At 40.9% G+C, this 18,429-nt stretch overlaps 1 protein-coding gene across 1 annotated transcript in view; it reads right to left on the reverse strand.

The window, feature by feature from the left end:
• LOC124168746 (whirlin) overlaps positions 1-18,429 on the reverse strand; it is a 521,564-nt gene that overhangs the window by 151,141 nt on the left and 351,994 nt on the right. The window contains exon 7 of the mRNA XM_046547013.1: positions 13,211-13,503. Coding sequence (XP_046402969.1) covers positions 13,211-13,503 — 293 coding nt within the window. The remainder of the gene's footprint in view (positions 1-13,210; positions 13,504-18,429) is intronic.

Consider the following 18,429-nt stretch of genomic DNA (forward strand, 5'->3'; position numbering starts at 1 on the left):
GCACTTCTACTTGAGACACATGGCGTGCGCCTGGGCCATTTCCCTCGTGAGGAGGGTGCTAATGTCTTTGAGGGGTTGATTGGGTGGGGCGGAAGGAAGATCCGATGCATCCAGAGTGGAGAAAGTGCGAATGGGAACTCTCTCTTTGGGCAAACACTTTGTCTAGAGTACACGCGAAGGGCCACTGCAACAGCCAATCGGATCAAGGCCTTCCACAGGTACCTGGCAACCCAACCTCCGCTCATCACTCACAGCAGCAACGTAATTGAAACCCTCTACTACCGCAGGATTACAGGTTTTTAGAGAGATAACGTTGATATTTTGCCTTATAATTCAATCGTTTAGATAACTTTTCCCTTTTTTAAATTCAAATTCTTTCCGTTACAACAGCAAATATTTAGCATTTTTACTTCTGAGCATTAGCTTTCATTTCCGTTGTCCTCAAGAACGCAAGTTGTGCTCGCCGGGACATTATTTCATCGAATACACCAATTTTGGATAACAATGCGGCACTACCCTAGCCCCTGCTTTAATTCTCACCGTCATAACGTCTAGACTATTATTCTACACTCTCCGAAATTAATCTTTCAACATATCGAGCGTTGATATAACTATCGACCAAAAAAATGAAGTGTGTATGATAAATTTAGCTGATGACAAAAGAAATACTGTCGGTGGGAGAGGATTTCGAGAGAAACATTGCGAGAAATTCTATCTTACAAAGTTCAAATTAAATATTCGCAGTGTATTTCAAAAAGTGTAGGAGTGGTTTTCATTTTATATCTTTTGTATCGTAATTTTATCCATATTTGTTCGTAGATAGATGTGAGAAAGATATGTTGTAAAGGTAATGAATGATTGAAGAAATGATCGACTCACAGCTCAAAAACAATCTATTTTAAAAGAGTAGTAGTAGATTGCTTGTATAAAGCAAAAGCCTGTCGATCAATTAACGACGGACGTCGAAGCCTATTCTTTGATGTTAAGAAGAGTTTGAAGGGCTAGAGGAAAACGGCTTCATGACATAAAACTATAATTAAATTATGCTACAAAAGACAAAATAGCGAAAATTATGTTAATTGAATCAAAGTCTGTCACCGCGCTGATGAAAGCAACCTGAAAATTTCGCTGTAACGTATTATTTTCGATTTCGTCCTGTAGAAAAAAATAAACTTAAGATAATGTCATGCAAACACGGTGTCTGACGTCAGAACGCGTTTTTGCCCCTTCGATATCGATTTGAAAAATTGAACTTTAATTAATAATGTAATTTACGAAATTCAACAAAAAGGTTTTACGCGGCTATTGACTTTCTTAATATCAATTTATCGCGGATAATTCACTCATCGCTCATTAACACTCGTCATGTACACTCGTTTTAAACCGTACTCCATCGCTAGTGGGTGCTCACATTGTTACATTCAAGCAGCAGCCATGGTGATGATCTGGAAGATTCTCCGGGCACTGTGTTTGGAATCGACAAGGCTTCCGCACCAGCGGGCAACAAGCTCCCTCCCTCTATGTCATCGGACGGTAAACAAAACAAAAGAGAGACACGAAGCGAAGAATGCGGAGAACGCGAGAGTTTTCGATGCAGCGGCGAGAGTGCGAAGAGGAGGGTCGAATCCGTCGCGTAGCAGTTTGGTCTCTGCCGATAATTTGCTCGCATTTGTTACCAAACATGTTCGCAAACCGGCGATTGGGGCATAACGATCCATTTTTTCTAAGCATTTGCGATGCGGAATTTGAAATAGCGGAGAATATTATCGTGAAATTGATAGTTGTATTTGAAAAATACCATAGAGAATGCAAACTCGATAGCCGCATCCACGGAATTCAGACCACCCTAGAGGAAATTTATTTATTTATATCACACCAAAAACAGCACTGAGGCCTTTACATTGGGTTTATAAGCAAAATAAATTATGTAAATACAATTAATAAACATGTATAAAAATAATGTCATAGATAACAACCATTTTCAACGTATGCAATACATACAAAAGGTACGTGTCAAAAAGATAGTCTTTTCACTTGGTTATTAAAATTGGTGCGGGAGGCAAAGATGTCAAGAGAGGGAGAAGTATTGGAGATTGAATTGAAAATAGAAGGAAAAAGTTTAGTTTGTTTTATAAACTTTAATCAATTTAGACTATATTTTGGGTTCTCTGGTAACAGTAGGTTTCCCATTAAATTTGTTGTATCATTTATCACCATCAAATATAATTTGTGTCGTCGGTAAATGCCCGTTATTTGATCATATAAGGACACCGTACCTGATTGAAAGTGGAGAACCATGTCAACATGTGCCGCAGTGAAAGCTCCCAGAGCCTCCCAGAACCCAGGGATCTATGCTGAAGGACCCGTTCATGATGCGGTAAAGAAATTTGATGTCTGATGTCAATCGGCGGTGGTTGGGGTGTAATAATCCAAGTGAATGAAGTATTTCGGCACGTGAAGAGAATCTGAGGTGAGATATGCGATGTCGAACTATTGCTGAGAAGAAATTGAGTGGACGGTTGATTAATTTTAGTGTGGTGGGATACGCAGTTGACCAAATGGGAGAGCAATATTCAAGGATGTGTTGCACACATGCAATGAAGACTGATTTTAAGGCACTCGGTTCGGATATCTCGCTCAGACGGTATAGGGTCCCAACCACTGCCATTGCCTTGTTAACAACGGTTTTTATATGTTCGTAAAAGGTTAATTTTTGGTCAAAAGTGACTCCTAAATCGGAGTGGGATAAGACAGAGGGAATGGGTTGACTATTTAGAGTATAAGTGGAGGTGATAGTGCTCTTCTTCAGCGAGAAAGACATCGCATCGCGAATGTTGCAAGCGTCGTTTTAAACCTATTCAAATTCGAGGTGAGTGGCAATACACTCAGTGGCCGACTGGAGAATCCAATATACTTAATATTTGAGCTGGAAATTGAAAAAGTACCAAGTCAGTGTTTTTGCGAGCTATTGACCGATTTATCGAATGCTTGGACGTGATTCGCCATTGGAGATGAAACACAAATGCGGTATATTAAATGTGCTATACAGAAAATATAACCACATATACATAACTATCCGAAGCCTCCTCAATCGGCATTTGGTGCTATGGCAGCAGCCGTGTACAAACAAATAAAATAGAAATATTAAACTTAAAATTAAAAAATTACGCCGTTAGCGTGATTTGGTGGCTGAGATCCACGCAGGATTTATGAGAGTAGCTATTTTAATGCTAGAGGCCTCTCGTGTCGTACTGAGGACTTCAAGACCAGGTGCTAGATGAAAGAATGCTGAAGATGAAATGGACGAATAGGTTGAGAAATGAGGTTTGGAGAAGAAGAGGATAAGAAAGGACAAAATGTTAGATGACTGTACGCCAAAGTAGAATGCGATGGATTGGCAAAGTAGTGCGACACAGCAGTTACGTGGGAAAAATAAGGAAGGAAAAATTCCGCGGATTCTACGGAGAGGAATTCTATGGGATAACTAAAATGGACGGATGAAGAAGTGTCATGAGGGAGGAAAGCCTGAAGGAGGTGAAAATAAGACAGATGAGGAGATAGGGAGGGCTGCAGTTTTTCACACAAATATTGTTATCCTAGCAATACTATCACTGAATTATTTTTCGCGTTTAAATCGAACTCCTGTTGGTTTTTTCCTCAAAAGTGTCCGTTGCATTTTTTCAAAATGCTCACGCAAAACGTACTTAATGATAAAATTTATCAAAATAATCTCATTCCGTGTCGATACACATCTGTTAGCGGATCTTCTACACGCGGAAGGCACCCTTCGACTCGTTTAATCGGGAATGCTCCAGAAAAAGTCTCGTCGAGGTGGTGTCGAGTGGACACACACATTTCAACGGCCTTTTGAGAAACAGAACGAAGTCATTGGGAGACGAAATTACCGCGGATGTAGGCGGACGGGATCAACCGTTTGGAAAATGAACGATTAAAATCAATCATTTAAAACGTAGGAACACTGTTAATTTAATATTTATATTTTATGAAAGTTAGCATTAAAATTTCATTCGTCAAAGTTTTACTATAATTGATTCAAAGCTAACCTCAGTTAGTTTTATTCGTTAGATTAGGTTGAGTGCCGATCTTTTGTTCGAATTTGGGCGCCGAGCTTATCCATCAGTCCAAAGGGAAGACATTAGAATGCAATGAATGAGTAGGGCCAGACGAATGCATCCAAACAAGAGCGGAGTTGAGGGCATCGGAAATCCGAATTTTCTATCGTATTCTCAGATACGACTCTATACACTAGACCACTCAAAGACAATTTTCGCGACAGCAATAATGCCTCATATGCGACATCGTAATATTATTTATTAAATACTTTTGACCATGAGGAAGAGGCCATTGAAAAACAATGGCAAGTTTGCATTTATTTTTATCGTAATTGCGAAGCCTAGCAAAGTAGCGTATGGTTGGAGTTCACCACTGATATTTTTATAACTTAGCAACAACAGCGTCAGATATAATTTCATCCACCCTGGTCCTCTTGACCTCTTTGAGAGGCAATATGTATAGGCGACACCCTCATGGCGCCACCTCCCCCTTTCGCCCCCAGGAGGAGCGCGGGCAATTAGTCAACACAACCCCTGGAGAATAGGGTGGTTTCCTTTTATTTTTTATTGCCTGAATCGAAAGATTATTACTCCTGGAGTACACATTTCACGCTTTTAGAATTTTGAATTTGATACATATTTTTCGCGATAAAATGAAAAGTGAAGATTTTCAAGCGCGCGGAAATGCGACGGCTAAGTAGGAATGCTGGGTAAAGCCCGTGTGACGTCATTCTGGTTCCGGCTGCCGCCGTGTGAGGCCACCTTGGTCCTAAGAGCGTCGATACGATGCAGGCTGCTAGCAGGTAGCAGAGTACCCTGCTAGCAGGTAGCGCTTGGCTTAAATATGGGTTATTTAAGCCAAGGAATCAAACGAAGGAAACTTTCCGACCATGGCCAGTTATAATAGGTGATTATTAAGAGATGTTTCCCTGAGCTCTGTGCCTCATGCATGCATTGGTAATCTCAGACGATGTAAAACTCTTATCCACTCGTATAGCACCTAGGTCCTTGTGACGTTACGTGGAGCAGCATTGCATGGGCGCCAATCTGGCCTTTTTCAAATGAGGTTAAAATTGACCATTGCCATTCGTCTAAACAGGGATTTCTTAAACCAAATAATTTGAATATTATGAATACACTAATTTTGGGTAACGAATAGCAATCAATGCCTTTCTTTTTTTTGATAAAGGATAGTACCCTATTGTTAAGAGAGTGACCGTCTTGAGCGATTAAGTTTTGCTCTCTCTTCTTCAACTGACGGACAAAAGTTAAAGAGAATTGGTGAGCTGTGAAACAGCAACTGCGCCTCAAATCGACTTTCCAGAGAGTGCACCCGAGAATATGCAAAAGCAGTTTTGGCTTCGTGCTACATTTGCCTTTTACACATTCAGCACCAAATTCATGCGATAGCGAACAATATGACACCATATCGGCCTAATGAAATCTTTGGTATTGCAGGCTGCGTTTCCATTTCACCATATTTCCGGGACGAACAGATACTATAAATACATGTGGTTATTTGTTTTTACTCCGAGCGGTGAAGTGACTTTTATAAATAAATTCTTTGACGAACTCATTAGTCAAACCACTCCAACGGAAATCCATTTCTTTGGTGGATGGCGTCCTAACACCCTCGCCCTGAGAGGCGGCTTGCATCTAGATGAATACATTTGGGTGTGCGGTGACGGAAGGTAGCTTCAGGCGATATGAAAAGGCAGGTCGTCGCAATGTGTAACGGAAAAGTGTTGAAGGGGTGAATGGAACGTTGAAGGAGAAGGATAATGAGGGGACGACCTCTTCACGCTGAATGGTGAAGGGAGCGGAGTGAATTGGGGTTGATGAGGAGGGGTGTGCAGAGAAGGTGGTGCTTTCCGTTGCGGGTCCATTCGACTGATGCCTTTGCGAACAGCGACCTTAAATCGAAATATAATGCTGTGAATACAAATTAAATAAATGAATAAATAAATAAAAATCCCACATTTTATTTCCTCAAAACCAAAAACGTGGGTTGAATTGGCTTTAAAGTTAACACTGCTGTTCATATAAATTCATAATCTTATATTTCAGATTTTATTTGCAGCATTGCAATGGATATTTAAAGAGGAATTATTGATTTAACAAGTTCTAATTGCTGCAGTCACCGTTTTTGAATTTGATACCGGTAGTTTTTTATACTTATAATTTGAATGGCCTCGGGCCAAGTCAAGGTGATTTATTTTCTTCTTTTTGTCTCCAATAAAAACATGAACTTTAAATTAATTTTTAATTTATTGCAATATTTTCGTTTTTTTTGTGAATGTAAAAACGATTTTTATGTTATTTCTTTATCTATTGTAATATAGTTTTCTCAATTTCATTCTAGAAAATGAAAGCCTATGAGGCTAGCAAAAATTCTACATAAAATGAGGAAAATTGCAAAGCATAACGCGATGGACGGCTCGATAATCCAAATAGTAAAACATATTAAAAAATATGAAAAACGCAAGCATCCCGCCAGAATTAGAGTCTAGATATCGTTTGATCACACGCGTTATCCGCTTTGCTAGAAATGAGTTCGGAGAATCAAACAGTTACAATTGATTCAGTAGATGAGCGATTAATAAAAATATTTATTGTTGAAAATAGCGGCTCACACTGCCTCTTGGAAAATAGAAACAGCTTAAGAATGCATTGTCATTTGGTTCTGTACTAGAAATCTGTACTAGAAATCTTTTGTCGATAGCTAATCGGGGAGTGATTTGTGCAAGATTTTTCCCGGAAGATCCAACAACCACAAAAATGAGAAAATGACTCGAGTAAAAAGGTGGAAAAACGAAAAAAAGTAGAGTTTAAAGAGTAACTTGTGAAAACGTGCTCAAGAGCGGTCCTAAACTTTAAAAATGATTGCGTTTTTGGGCACAGAATTGAAACTTTTTACAATCATTCCCAACACATTAGTACCTTTTATGGTACAAAGCATCTCACATCGCTCATGTCTTAAAACAAAATACATCCCCTCTATGTTGAGAGAATTGTTACAGAAACACTGGACGCATATTTTCACGGCCTGTTGATATCACAGCAATAGATACTCTTTATTAACTGCCGATCGGCTTAATTTACTCGAGAGGTAATACAATTATCACATTTAAAAAAATTAGGAAACATCTCTGATCTGGATGGAAGCACATTACGCTGCGGAGGGAAGGAGGACGAGAAAAGACTGGAGGAATTGGAGACGTGCGTTTGGAGAATAATGGAGAAATTGAAGTGGACGGAGAGGAGGAGGAACGGCGAAGTGCTGGACATGGTGGGTGAGGAGGGACAACTTTCAGATGAGATACGGAGGAGACAGAAGGTACGGAAGTTGAAAACAGTTCTAGAGGGTGCAATGCTGGGTAAACGAGGGGAGGGTGGGAGAGAATAGGATTTTTAGATGGAATGAAAAGGAGTAAGCCGAACTACGAAGTTAAGAGGGAAATCCACGAAGGGAGGGGGAAGTAAACTTCCAGAATACTTGGTAAATACTCCATCCAACCCCACCAAAATGAGTAGATTACTTGACAATGATATGTCGCTTATTTTCCACTGGCTGAATTGGAGAGGGAGCAGAGGATGCAGTCAATTGAAGTCGCGAGAGGGCTTGAAATCTAACAATGAGAATTATAGGGGTGAAAGTGAGACTTCCTCTCCCCGATTCGACCTGCGCGACCCCTGACCTCACAAAAAGGTGACGACACTCAAACACCCTCAAGCCGCTCTACGTCGCTACTGCGTGCTCCTACACAGATAACATGTATTTATTTTTGTTAGCGGCTCCGCAACCGACGTCGATATTAACTCCGATGGAAATGAACAATTTGGAAGGTGTACAAATAGATACCGAGACAAATATACTTCGTGGCGCGAATGAAACTTTGATAATTCTAAACACTAGAAATCCCGGAATTTTCTAAGTCCTAGAACCCCAGTGTGGGCGAAATTCTATCAATAACTACCACACCTCAGTTCTATTCTTCCAACATTTTGCAAATTGATAATAGCACTTTATTTACATCAGATTAGTCTCTATGGCTGAAATTATTCCTACAAAATATGTGCATTCAGCTATACCTTAAGTTTGGTTACAATAAAATTACCTTTTCTACTTATGAATTGCTGCGGATTTTTACGATTTCGTAAACTCTAGTCCCACATCTTGCCGCTAGGGAAACTCTCTCCACTGCGCAACTTGCCCGTGCCCCGAGTATCCTCTCTGAGCGCTTTTTCGCTCTTTCTCTCTCTCTAGTCCTGTCCTCTGACTTCTCTCGTGCAGTTGTACATACTCCGCGACATTCTCGTCTACTTCGCTTTTTCGTTATACCGGATTGAACTTACTTCCAAAGGAGCTAACGTGCCTTTATTCCTATATAATCCGAAGCATGAGGTACCAGAGTGGGTGTTTTGCTCCAACGCTCTGAAAACGGGATACTTTTTTCGTTAGATCTGTGATCCACACTTTTCAAATACGGTTATGAAGGAGAAATTTAGCTGAAAACGTAGAACTGAACTGGAAAAGTATTGATGCAATAGCGTGGATTCCTATATTTTTTTATTGCCTAAATCGAAAGATTATTACTCCTGGAGTACGTATTTCACGCTTTTAGATGTTTTTACATGACGATATCTATTTTTCGCGATTAAATGAAAAGTGAAAATTTTCAAGCTCGCGAAAACGAGACGGCTAAGTAGGAATGCTGGGAAAAACTCCGTGTGACGTCGTTTTGGTTCCCGCTGCCGCAAGGGAGGTAACCTTGGGGCGAGGACATGTGCGCTACTGCTATGCAGGCTGCTAGCAGTTAGCAGAGTACCCAGCTATTAGGTAGCGCTTGGCTTAAATAAGGATTATTAATACCTTATCAAACGAAGGAAACTTTCCGACCATAGGCAGTTTTAATAGGTGATTATTAATAGATGTTTCCCTGAGCTCTGTGCCACGTGCATGCATTGGTAAATTCAGACGATGTAAAACTCCTATCTACTCGTGTAGAAACTAGGTCCCTGTAACGTCAAGTGGAGTGGCATCGCATGGGCGCCAATCTTGCCTTTTTCAAATGCGGTTAAAATTGACCATTACCATTCGTCTAAACTGGGATTTCTAAAACAAATAATTTGTATATTATGAATACACTAATTTTGGGTGACGAATCGCCATCAATGCCTTTCGTTTTCTTTGATGAAGGAAACTACCCTGTTAGTTTTCTGTGTTGCGCTATTAAATCATTCGCATACGAACTGGAGGACACAAATTGTGCACCCGCTGCGGTCTCCCTCCTCTTTTCTCGTTTTATAACCATTATCCACCGGTATTACTCTGTACTCTTCTGAGAGTTATTATATTTTCCCAGACATTTCAGCTGCTGCCAATACTGCCTTAAGCCTACTACTTTTCCCCTTCCCCTGTAATCAACCGAATTTCAAAGAATGGGCTCTCGTGTCCTTACCAATGAAAATGAAGACGTATTATGGCAATGAGCTCGTCATTTCTCCTGATAAAGATTATATGTCTTCAAACTCAGCTGTATTCAAAGGCAAAATGCATCAAAAATCTTTCATTGGTATTCCGTCGGGTATTTTGATGAGAAAATCCGTTTGGTGTTGTCGTGCCTTTGAGGAATGTGAAGTGGCATTCGTAGGAACGCTTCCAAGTCGCACATCCAATGCTCTCCGAGTCCCATCAACGGTCGTAACAAGACACTCTCGGGACACTCGCTAATCCGTTGCGACGACGAATAAATGGAGATTGTTTGCCTTATTTGAAAGTCCCTCGTCGACCAAAGAATACCAACGCACTGAGGAAGGAAACATGTCCTTCCGCTCAATCGGCACAAGTCAGAGATACTTTTTCCATTCCTTTGTGTTCAGAGTAAAGTAACGAAAAGGAGATATATAACTTGGTTTGCTCATATATTTCGCAGTCTCACAGATAAAGCCAGAGTAAAAAATATAATAAATATACCTTCCGTACTTCCATGCGATGCATTAAATAACAAAATGATTATTTACACCGATTCAATCTGAATAGTAACTTGGAGGGTGTCTGAAAAGTAACTTATCTCTCAAATTATATCACTCTATTATTATTTCTTTAGCTCGGTGATACGTCGCTAACCTTAGTCATTAGGTATTGAGAGCAGCATTCTCAGATTTCCACCTGAGATTCTCATTTTTGTCGAAAAGGTTTAAAAAACTGCAGGACTACCAATACGCACTGAATAATTTTGACCGTCGAGTGGTGGAATATCCGAGGTGAATTAATTCATGACACTCATACGCTCAGAGAAACGGCAATTACTTATCGTACTATAGTAGACGTGGTCATGAGAATAAAATAAAATAAATAGACTGCAAAACAGAGATATTTAAAATGTCATTCTTCCCTTGTAGGTACTATTAAGGATAGCAACGTCTCAATTGATAGGATTAATGGCGTCGCTCGCTAGGATCACTCGTTGCATGTTTTTTTTCATAGTTATAACCTTGTATGTATTTGCTCTAGGAATTACTAACCATAAGCAATTATCTGTACGAATAAGCACGTATATTTTTCTAGTGTGCGTAATATTTCTATGACCGTGCGGGGTGCATGTGGCGGTCCTCTTGCAAGCTGCATGTTGGTGATTTGTCAGCCCCTGCCAAACACCATAGAGGTGGGTCGCAGGGTATTATGTAGATGTACTTTAGGTTTTGTAGAAATCATCCGTACGCTACGGTGGCGACGCTACGGGGTAACCTATGAGACTTGAGAACAATTTCTAAGCCACTGCAGCGCTTTGCTTTCGATGGCTGCGGGCTCTAGAAGCAGGAGCCTTGCTGCTATTACACTCCTACAAGCCGAAATGCTCAAACGCCTATTCCGCCGCCCACAAAAATTATCATTGAAATAATACAATTATTCTTGCATACTCCTCCTCATAATGAATACGTAGATATTGTTTAGGGCCAATGGGATAGGATACCCACACAGATTCGTTCAGATTCGCCACCGCTATGGATAGCCACTCTGATAATGAATATTCTTTGCAGATTTTAGATGTGTATCGCGAAATTATAAAATGGGGGTTCAGTTGTCAATATTCAGTTCAGTTCAGAGTTCAGTTGTCATGCTTCATTGACAATGAAAGACCCAGCGAAAAGATAATTTTCGGCCAGCTGAGTACGATTAGAAATTTACCAAAATCACCCCATTATTTTTCAAATTAATTTCATCCGGTAACATGTCAATCTTGTGTGTTGTGGACAGTACACGTGACGCATTTTAACGACGTGTAATGAAAACGTAAACAGAATTCAATTGTTTCTCACCATTGAAACTATAACCCATAAACTTCTCATGATCGTTTGTATCGCCAGATGAAAACAAGGTAATCCAGCGATGAACATTTTTTATGAATACTTTTCCTTGTTCACAAATATCAAGTAGGATCTGCCAAAGATAACGAAAAACCCATTAAAAAGTTACGGTGGGCAGTAAAGACTTCGATTAAAGGCGATTATTCTGCTGCTCGTGGTGCATGTTTAGGCTAAGCGATGAGTTTGAAGACCATATTGGGTAAAGTCTCCATGATCACTACGCGACGACAATTGAAGGATGTCATGCGCTACAGCAAACACGAATATGCAATTATAGACAGTGCCTCGGTGTTCTGGTACTAGTATACATGAAATTATATCATTAGTTATAGACCTCGTAGATTTCAGCAAGCTTCAAACAAGATGTAAACAACACCTGTAACAAGCTTATTTTAAGTAATCTTAAAACCCACTCTCAAATAATGTGAAGATCAAACGAGATTCAACCACTCAATGCGTCAAATCAAAGGTTTGCTTGGATAGGTGAGGGCACAGCTCATCCCACAGAAAACCGCAGGGAAGAACATTTACACGTTCAGCGTAAGGGATCTGTTTTTATCCGAGAGCCACCTTGCACTTCGGTTATTGTAATGCTGAGGGTTTCCTAGCAACTTCATAACTCTGTCACAAATCTTTCTCATATGTTCCCCACATTCATTTCCAAGTTCTCATTTATAACTTCCTGATACTTTACTTAATCTGTCAAATTATTTTAGAAATATCCACATAATATACATGGGGATAGTTGGACGACCACCGTAATTTTACCACCGTGTATTTTCAAGCCCTGATGACGATGGACGACACGACCATCGAAACGTCGGCAGAGATGGAGAACCTCATCCGGTGGGAAACCCGAAATAACTTCAACATTCTCAGATTCAGTTTAAATCCCCACTTATTGCTCCACTCATGCGCGTTGTTTAGCTTCGATGATAATATTTCAAAATCAGACGGTTCACTAATTTTACGGTAGATTACAGCGTCGTCCACATATTAATGTATTTTAATGCTAATTCAGGAGCAAAGGCCATTTTTGAATGAATCTATAACGAATAAAAATGGCGACTCAGCTTCCTGATGAGAAACCGGAGCTATAAGCATGTTGAGGTTCTAAAATGATTTTCACTGAATCACACTAAAAATATCCGTTCGTTACAGCGTGGTACGTAGCCTAGTTTTAATGAATTTCAGACTAATTTTTGTGAAATCTGCGTTAGTCTCCCTGTCAGCTAGTAGCTGTTTTGAAGAATCATGCAGCTTTCTTTTGTATTTTGTATTGAATCCGTAAACCTTCTTACTATGTGATCGATGAATACCGCTCCTACAAGGCGTTAAGGTCAGATTGCTTAGGGAGAGAGTGCGATAGTGCAATACATTTGTGTAACAGCTGTGTGACACTCTCTTAAATATCAAGTAATTAAACAATGTTGAGTATGAATTAGATTATTTGTACTTTTCCTCTTCTTTTTTAAATTTTAATTGGTAGATCAACATGCTGGACCGCTATGAAGCATCATCACTTATATTAAGCTGAATGAACACATTGTCTATTTGTTTTTTCCTATCCATACTTATGAGAGCAAAATTAAACGTTCTAAGTAAATCACGCGTAACTATGTTAACACGTTAATAGTTTTTAAAAACTACAAAAATTCCGAAAAAAATGTCTCTTACGGTAACGCTAAGCGGGTGCACATGTTGTGCGATGAATCAGAATGAGGTGGAAAAGAGCAATTGAAAATCTAATTGAGGATATCACTCACCATGGCAGCAGCAGCCTCTGTTCCTCCTCCTCCTCTTCCTCGTCGTCCGGGGCGATCACCATCTCTTCCTCGTCCGACGTGGTCTGCAGGTGGTAAGGCGCCGCGCCGACGCCATCTCCGAAAGCGCCGAACGACGATTCGAAGCGGCCGGCCGCAGACGAGGAGTGCGGCACCCGGCCCACGTCCCGCACCGTGAGGGTCATGCGCCGCGGGTGCTTGAGGCGGTGCACAGCCTCATCGTGACTCAGCGAGAGAAAGGACACGCCGTTCACCTCCAGAATCTGATCCCCCACCTGCAAATAGCCATTGCGCGTGTCAATCAGATCAACTGCAATAACAACACATACGCAGTGGCGCTGACTCCATGGGGTCCGAAGGGGCCCGAGCCCCCTCGAAAATTCGTTATGGGTGTGAGGAAAAAATGTGTCAGGCTTGTATTTTCCCCGGATTGTCCAGATATCGAGATTCGAGTTATCAGGGCTCTAATGTTGATCATATGACTCTTCTAAAATGCTTAAAAAACTTAAAACTCATTACTTATAAAACTTCCCGGGGGAAGATCCCCGATTTGGGCCCCCCAATATTAAGTCGGCGTCCCTGCACATACGGGAGGCCCGTTTCATGAGGCCGTATTACACGTTACACGGAATTGCGCCATCTGACGTACGTGCGAAGGCGCAATCAAAATTGCGTCGTGTAAAGCGGTGAATTGATGGAAAACATGCGAGAATGAGTGGACACGACACGGCAGAATAGCCCCTGTTCTAATTTCGTTCATGCATTCACGCCATTTCAGAAATTAATGCAGCTCTAACCTGCGCATTTCCGTGCCCCGTGTAAAACGGCCTATACAGTCGGGTCAAAAGGTGGCGTCCATTGTATGCGCAGAAATGCATTGAGTGGAGGGGAAAGTGTGTTTGTGGAGGGGGAGGAGTGTGGAGGGGAAGCCATGTAAAAGTTACTTCGGACTGAGTCAGGCAATGGAGTCCCGAGTCCCAAGAAAATATGGCAATCACAACCTGCACCCCCTATGACTGTACGTCTTCAAAATAGACTCGCCCATACTGTGAAGGGGCCACTAACGGACTGCAATATCGTTTCGAAAAGAGTGTGTTTCTCACTCACAATAGGGTAGTTTCCTTAATCAAAGAAAACGAAAGGTATTGATTGCGATTCGATACCCACCATTACTGTATTCATAATATACAAAGTATTTGGTTTTAGAAATCCCAGTTTAGACAAATGGCAATGGTCAATTTTAACCGCATATGAAAAAGGCCAGATTGGCGCCCATGCGATGCCACTCCACGTGACGTCACAGGGGCTAGTTTCTATACGAGTAGATAGGAGTTTTACATCGTCTGAGATTACCAATGCATGCATGAGGACCAGAGCTCAGGGAAACATCTCTTAATATTCACTTATTAAAATTGCCTAGGGAATTTTCATAGGGAATTAATAATCCTTATTTAAGCCAAGCGCTACCTGCTAGCAGCCTGCATCATATCGGCGCTCATCGAACCAAGCTGGCCTCACACGGCGGCAGGCGGAACCAGAATGACGTCACACGGGTTTTAACCAGCATTCCTACTTAGCCGTCGCGTTTCCGCGCACTTGAAAATCTTCACTTTTAATTTAACGCGAAAAATATATATCGTCATTCAAAGCTCTAAAAGCGTGAAATATGTACTACAGTATCTTTCGATTTAGGCAGTTAAAAAAATTAGGAAACCACCCTATTGGGGCAAATTTCTGAAGAAAAAACTCCGGCGGTCTGGCACACAATGCGCCTGAAAGGCCTTCTTCTCACTGGGAGCACATGAGGAGTGTGCGCTCTTTCGAGGATGGAATGGATGCCGGAGTCGAGGCTTTCGGAGGGAATGCGGAGCTGAGGGACGTTGCGTCCTCACCCATCGGAGTTCGCCGACTTAAATGCCCTCTCTTCTCACCTGACTGCTTGACGAGGCGGACATGATAAACATGGAGGAGAGGAGCTATCCGAATTCACATGAATGCAAATGTTTTCCATGTTTTCAATTATTCGATGCATTCGTTACCACTGATGGTTTTAATCTCCACATTTAAACTTTTTTAGAAAAAATTCATCCTGTGATTTCTCGAATAATACGTGAGCACTCGTAAGTTAAATTCTCCAAATCAACACAATTTAGACATGTCTCAGCATTGAAATTGCCTAGCTGACTGTTTTGATGGACTGTCAAGTATAATCGATAGTCACCACATTTTTATTTACATTTGAACATTCTGACTTAAGTACACATCTCTTATGGCCTTCATCTCGCCCTGTCGCAAGCCGTCCTCACATACACGAAAAGATAAACACGCCTAGAAAATGGCAAGTAGGCAGGTTATTTTTCGAAACGTCGGCGAAACGAATGTGGCCAATAACCCAGGGCAGAGCCCGAGAAGAATACATGAAGAAAAATAAAAATATTTTTACATTTTCGTGTATTACCAACCACAGTCATCGCACCCAGAGTTGAACATACTCAAATATATTCGAATTTATTTATATTTGTAATCACTGTTTATTCAGCGACTCAGGGATGTTACCCAAAGGTTGGTTTAAGCAGGTGAGATTAGAGCTCACCCCTGACCAAGTCACGGACGTGTGATATTCAGGCTAGAGGGGAGGGGAGGGAGAGGAAGTACCCTTCTCTACGTCAATTCGAGGACTGGTAATTGGAGATGCCTATAGGATTTTCCATGGAGTCGAACCTTTGACCACCAGTCCAGCGATAAACCCACTAGGCTACCTCAGAAGGCATGCTAGGTTACTAGGGACCTCGGTTACTAGGAAGGTTACGCAATGCAGTTTTTTAAAGTGGCTACGCAGTTAATGTTCGTGCTTTTTATGTCGACACTAATGTTGATGTTGAAAAATCAAGCTCTTTGATTAAATATCGTTATTTTTTCCAACGGTATTTGCCTAGTATTGTACACAAATGAGTGGTGAAAGCGAGAAAGAGGTGACGACATGACGTTAAGAACTGAGTTGAGTCCAACTTATAGCCTTAAAAACATGAAGGTAAGGCCTTTGATGTCAAGGATATTGAAATATGAGAAATAATACATGTTTTTGACAGCAAATACATTTCAGTGTAATATGCCGTTATTGTCATATTTTGATGAAAATTATTTCCAGTAATTTCTATCTCCATAAACAAAGATGCTGGACAGCTGGGCAACGCAGAAGCACAGTTATTCCTGACGGAAACAATTACATTCACCTTCGCAGCTCATCTGGAAATAATATTAGAGAGGCAATCTGTAAATGCGAATGTCAGCAATGCATCAGACGCGACACAGCCACTACGCCAACTTTCCATTTTCAATTTCGCTGACGTCTCCCGCATTTCCAATCCGAAATTTTATATTTCCCCACCTCGACGAAGCACACTTTCCAGCAGGGATAGGCACGGAGATCATTTTTGAATAGCCGTAATTGTTATCAATGAAAAAAAGTACCACAGACGCTATACATGTATGTCCTTAATCTATTGAAACTGATCTTTTCGGGAAATCACAAAGGAATTAAATGTAGTCGTAAAATTTATTTTTGAACATTCTGCATACATTGAATTAGACAATGTAAGGAATATGAGGTAATATATTGTTCACACTACTATTGCTATTTTCAAATATTCTATTTAAATTGAAGTGTACATTGTGTATGTGGTGTTAAATGATGTAACAGCCGGACTCGGCCTATCGCCTCCCACGACCGAGGGAATCAATTGGTTCACTCAAAGGTAGCTGCACACATGCATATGAATTAACAACGTGTTAAGTAACAATTCTATTCCTTTCAATGATACAATTCTACTAATGAGAATCAAGGACTTAAATATATAACAAAATTCAGGTCTCTTGAGAGCCTTCCATTTCTCGAAACAAAATGGAATAAATTTGAAACTAATATGAATAGTTTGTTTGCTTAGAATAAACTATATTGTCGCGTCCAAATTCTCTGCCCTAACCTCTTTCCTAACTTTTTTTCACCTCCAAAAGGTCTCCTCGTTACTACGTTCTAAACGGATATCACGAGTTGTGAACTCGATGGTTGTGTTTATGACCACATTCCCTGGGCCGAAATCTCCCATTATATCATCTTTCTCATACGCAACTCAAAACTCGCAATAGGGTAGTTTCCTTCATCAAAGAAATCGAAAGGCATTCATTGCGATTCGTTACCTACCATTAGTGTATTCATAAAATACAAATTATTTGGTTTTAGAAATACCGGTTTAGACGAATGGCAATGGTCAATTTTAACCGCATTTGAAAAAGGCCAGATTGGCGACCATGCGATTTTACTCCACGTGACGTCACAGGGACCTAGTTTCTACACGAGTAGATAGGAGTTTCACATCGCCTGAGATTACCAATGTATGCATGAGGCACAGAGCTCAGGGAAACATGTTTTAATAATCACCTATTAAAACTGGCTAAGGTCGGAAAGTTTTCTGCGTTTGATAAGGTATTAATAATCCTTATTTAAGCCAAGCGCTACCTGCTAGTAGGGTACTCAGCTACCTGCTAACAGCCTGCGTCGGATCAGCGCCCAAAGCCTCGCCCCAAGGTCACCTCACACGCCGACAGCTGGAACCAGAACGACGTCACACGGGGTTTTCCCAGCATTCAAACTTAGCCGTCGCGTTTTCGCGCGCTTGAAAATTTTCACTTATCGTTTAAACGCGAGAAAAATAGATATTGTCATTCGAAAATCTGAAAGCGTGAAATGCGTACTCAAGGAGTAATAATCTTTCAATTTAGGCAATGAAAAAATGATAGGAAACCACCCTATTGACGCCCGACTGAAAGATGAAACGAAAATACCTTCGGGATCGAATGATAAATACGGTTTTATACTCGGTGAATCTGCTTCCGCCGTCTGTGGTCCCTTTTTATGCTCGTTTCCTCGACATTTCCCGCTCGCACCAGTCCCACAAGGCGATGGCACGAGATTCCAAGGGTGGGTACGGGATGGGAGGAATGAAGGCGAACCCACTTGTAGCTCTCAGTGTGCTGACTCCATCGCAATCGATCGATATTGAATATCATTCAACCTCCACGACGACATATGAACGAAATCGCACACGACCACAATGCTATCGCCAAAGAAGGCGCTTAGAATACCAGCGAAGAGAATGAATTCCATCCAATAGCAGCAAACAATTTTAGAATCACAATTAGGC

The sequence above is a fragment of the Ischnura elegans genome, chromosome 12, assembly GCF_921293095.1.
Source record: "Ischnura elegans chromosome 12, ioIscEleg1.1, whole genome shotgun sequence".
Lineage (NCBI taxonomy): Eukaryota > Metazoa > Arthropoda > Insecta > Odonata > Coenagrionidae > Ischnura > Ischnura elegans.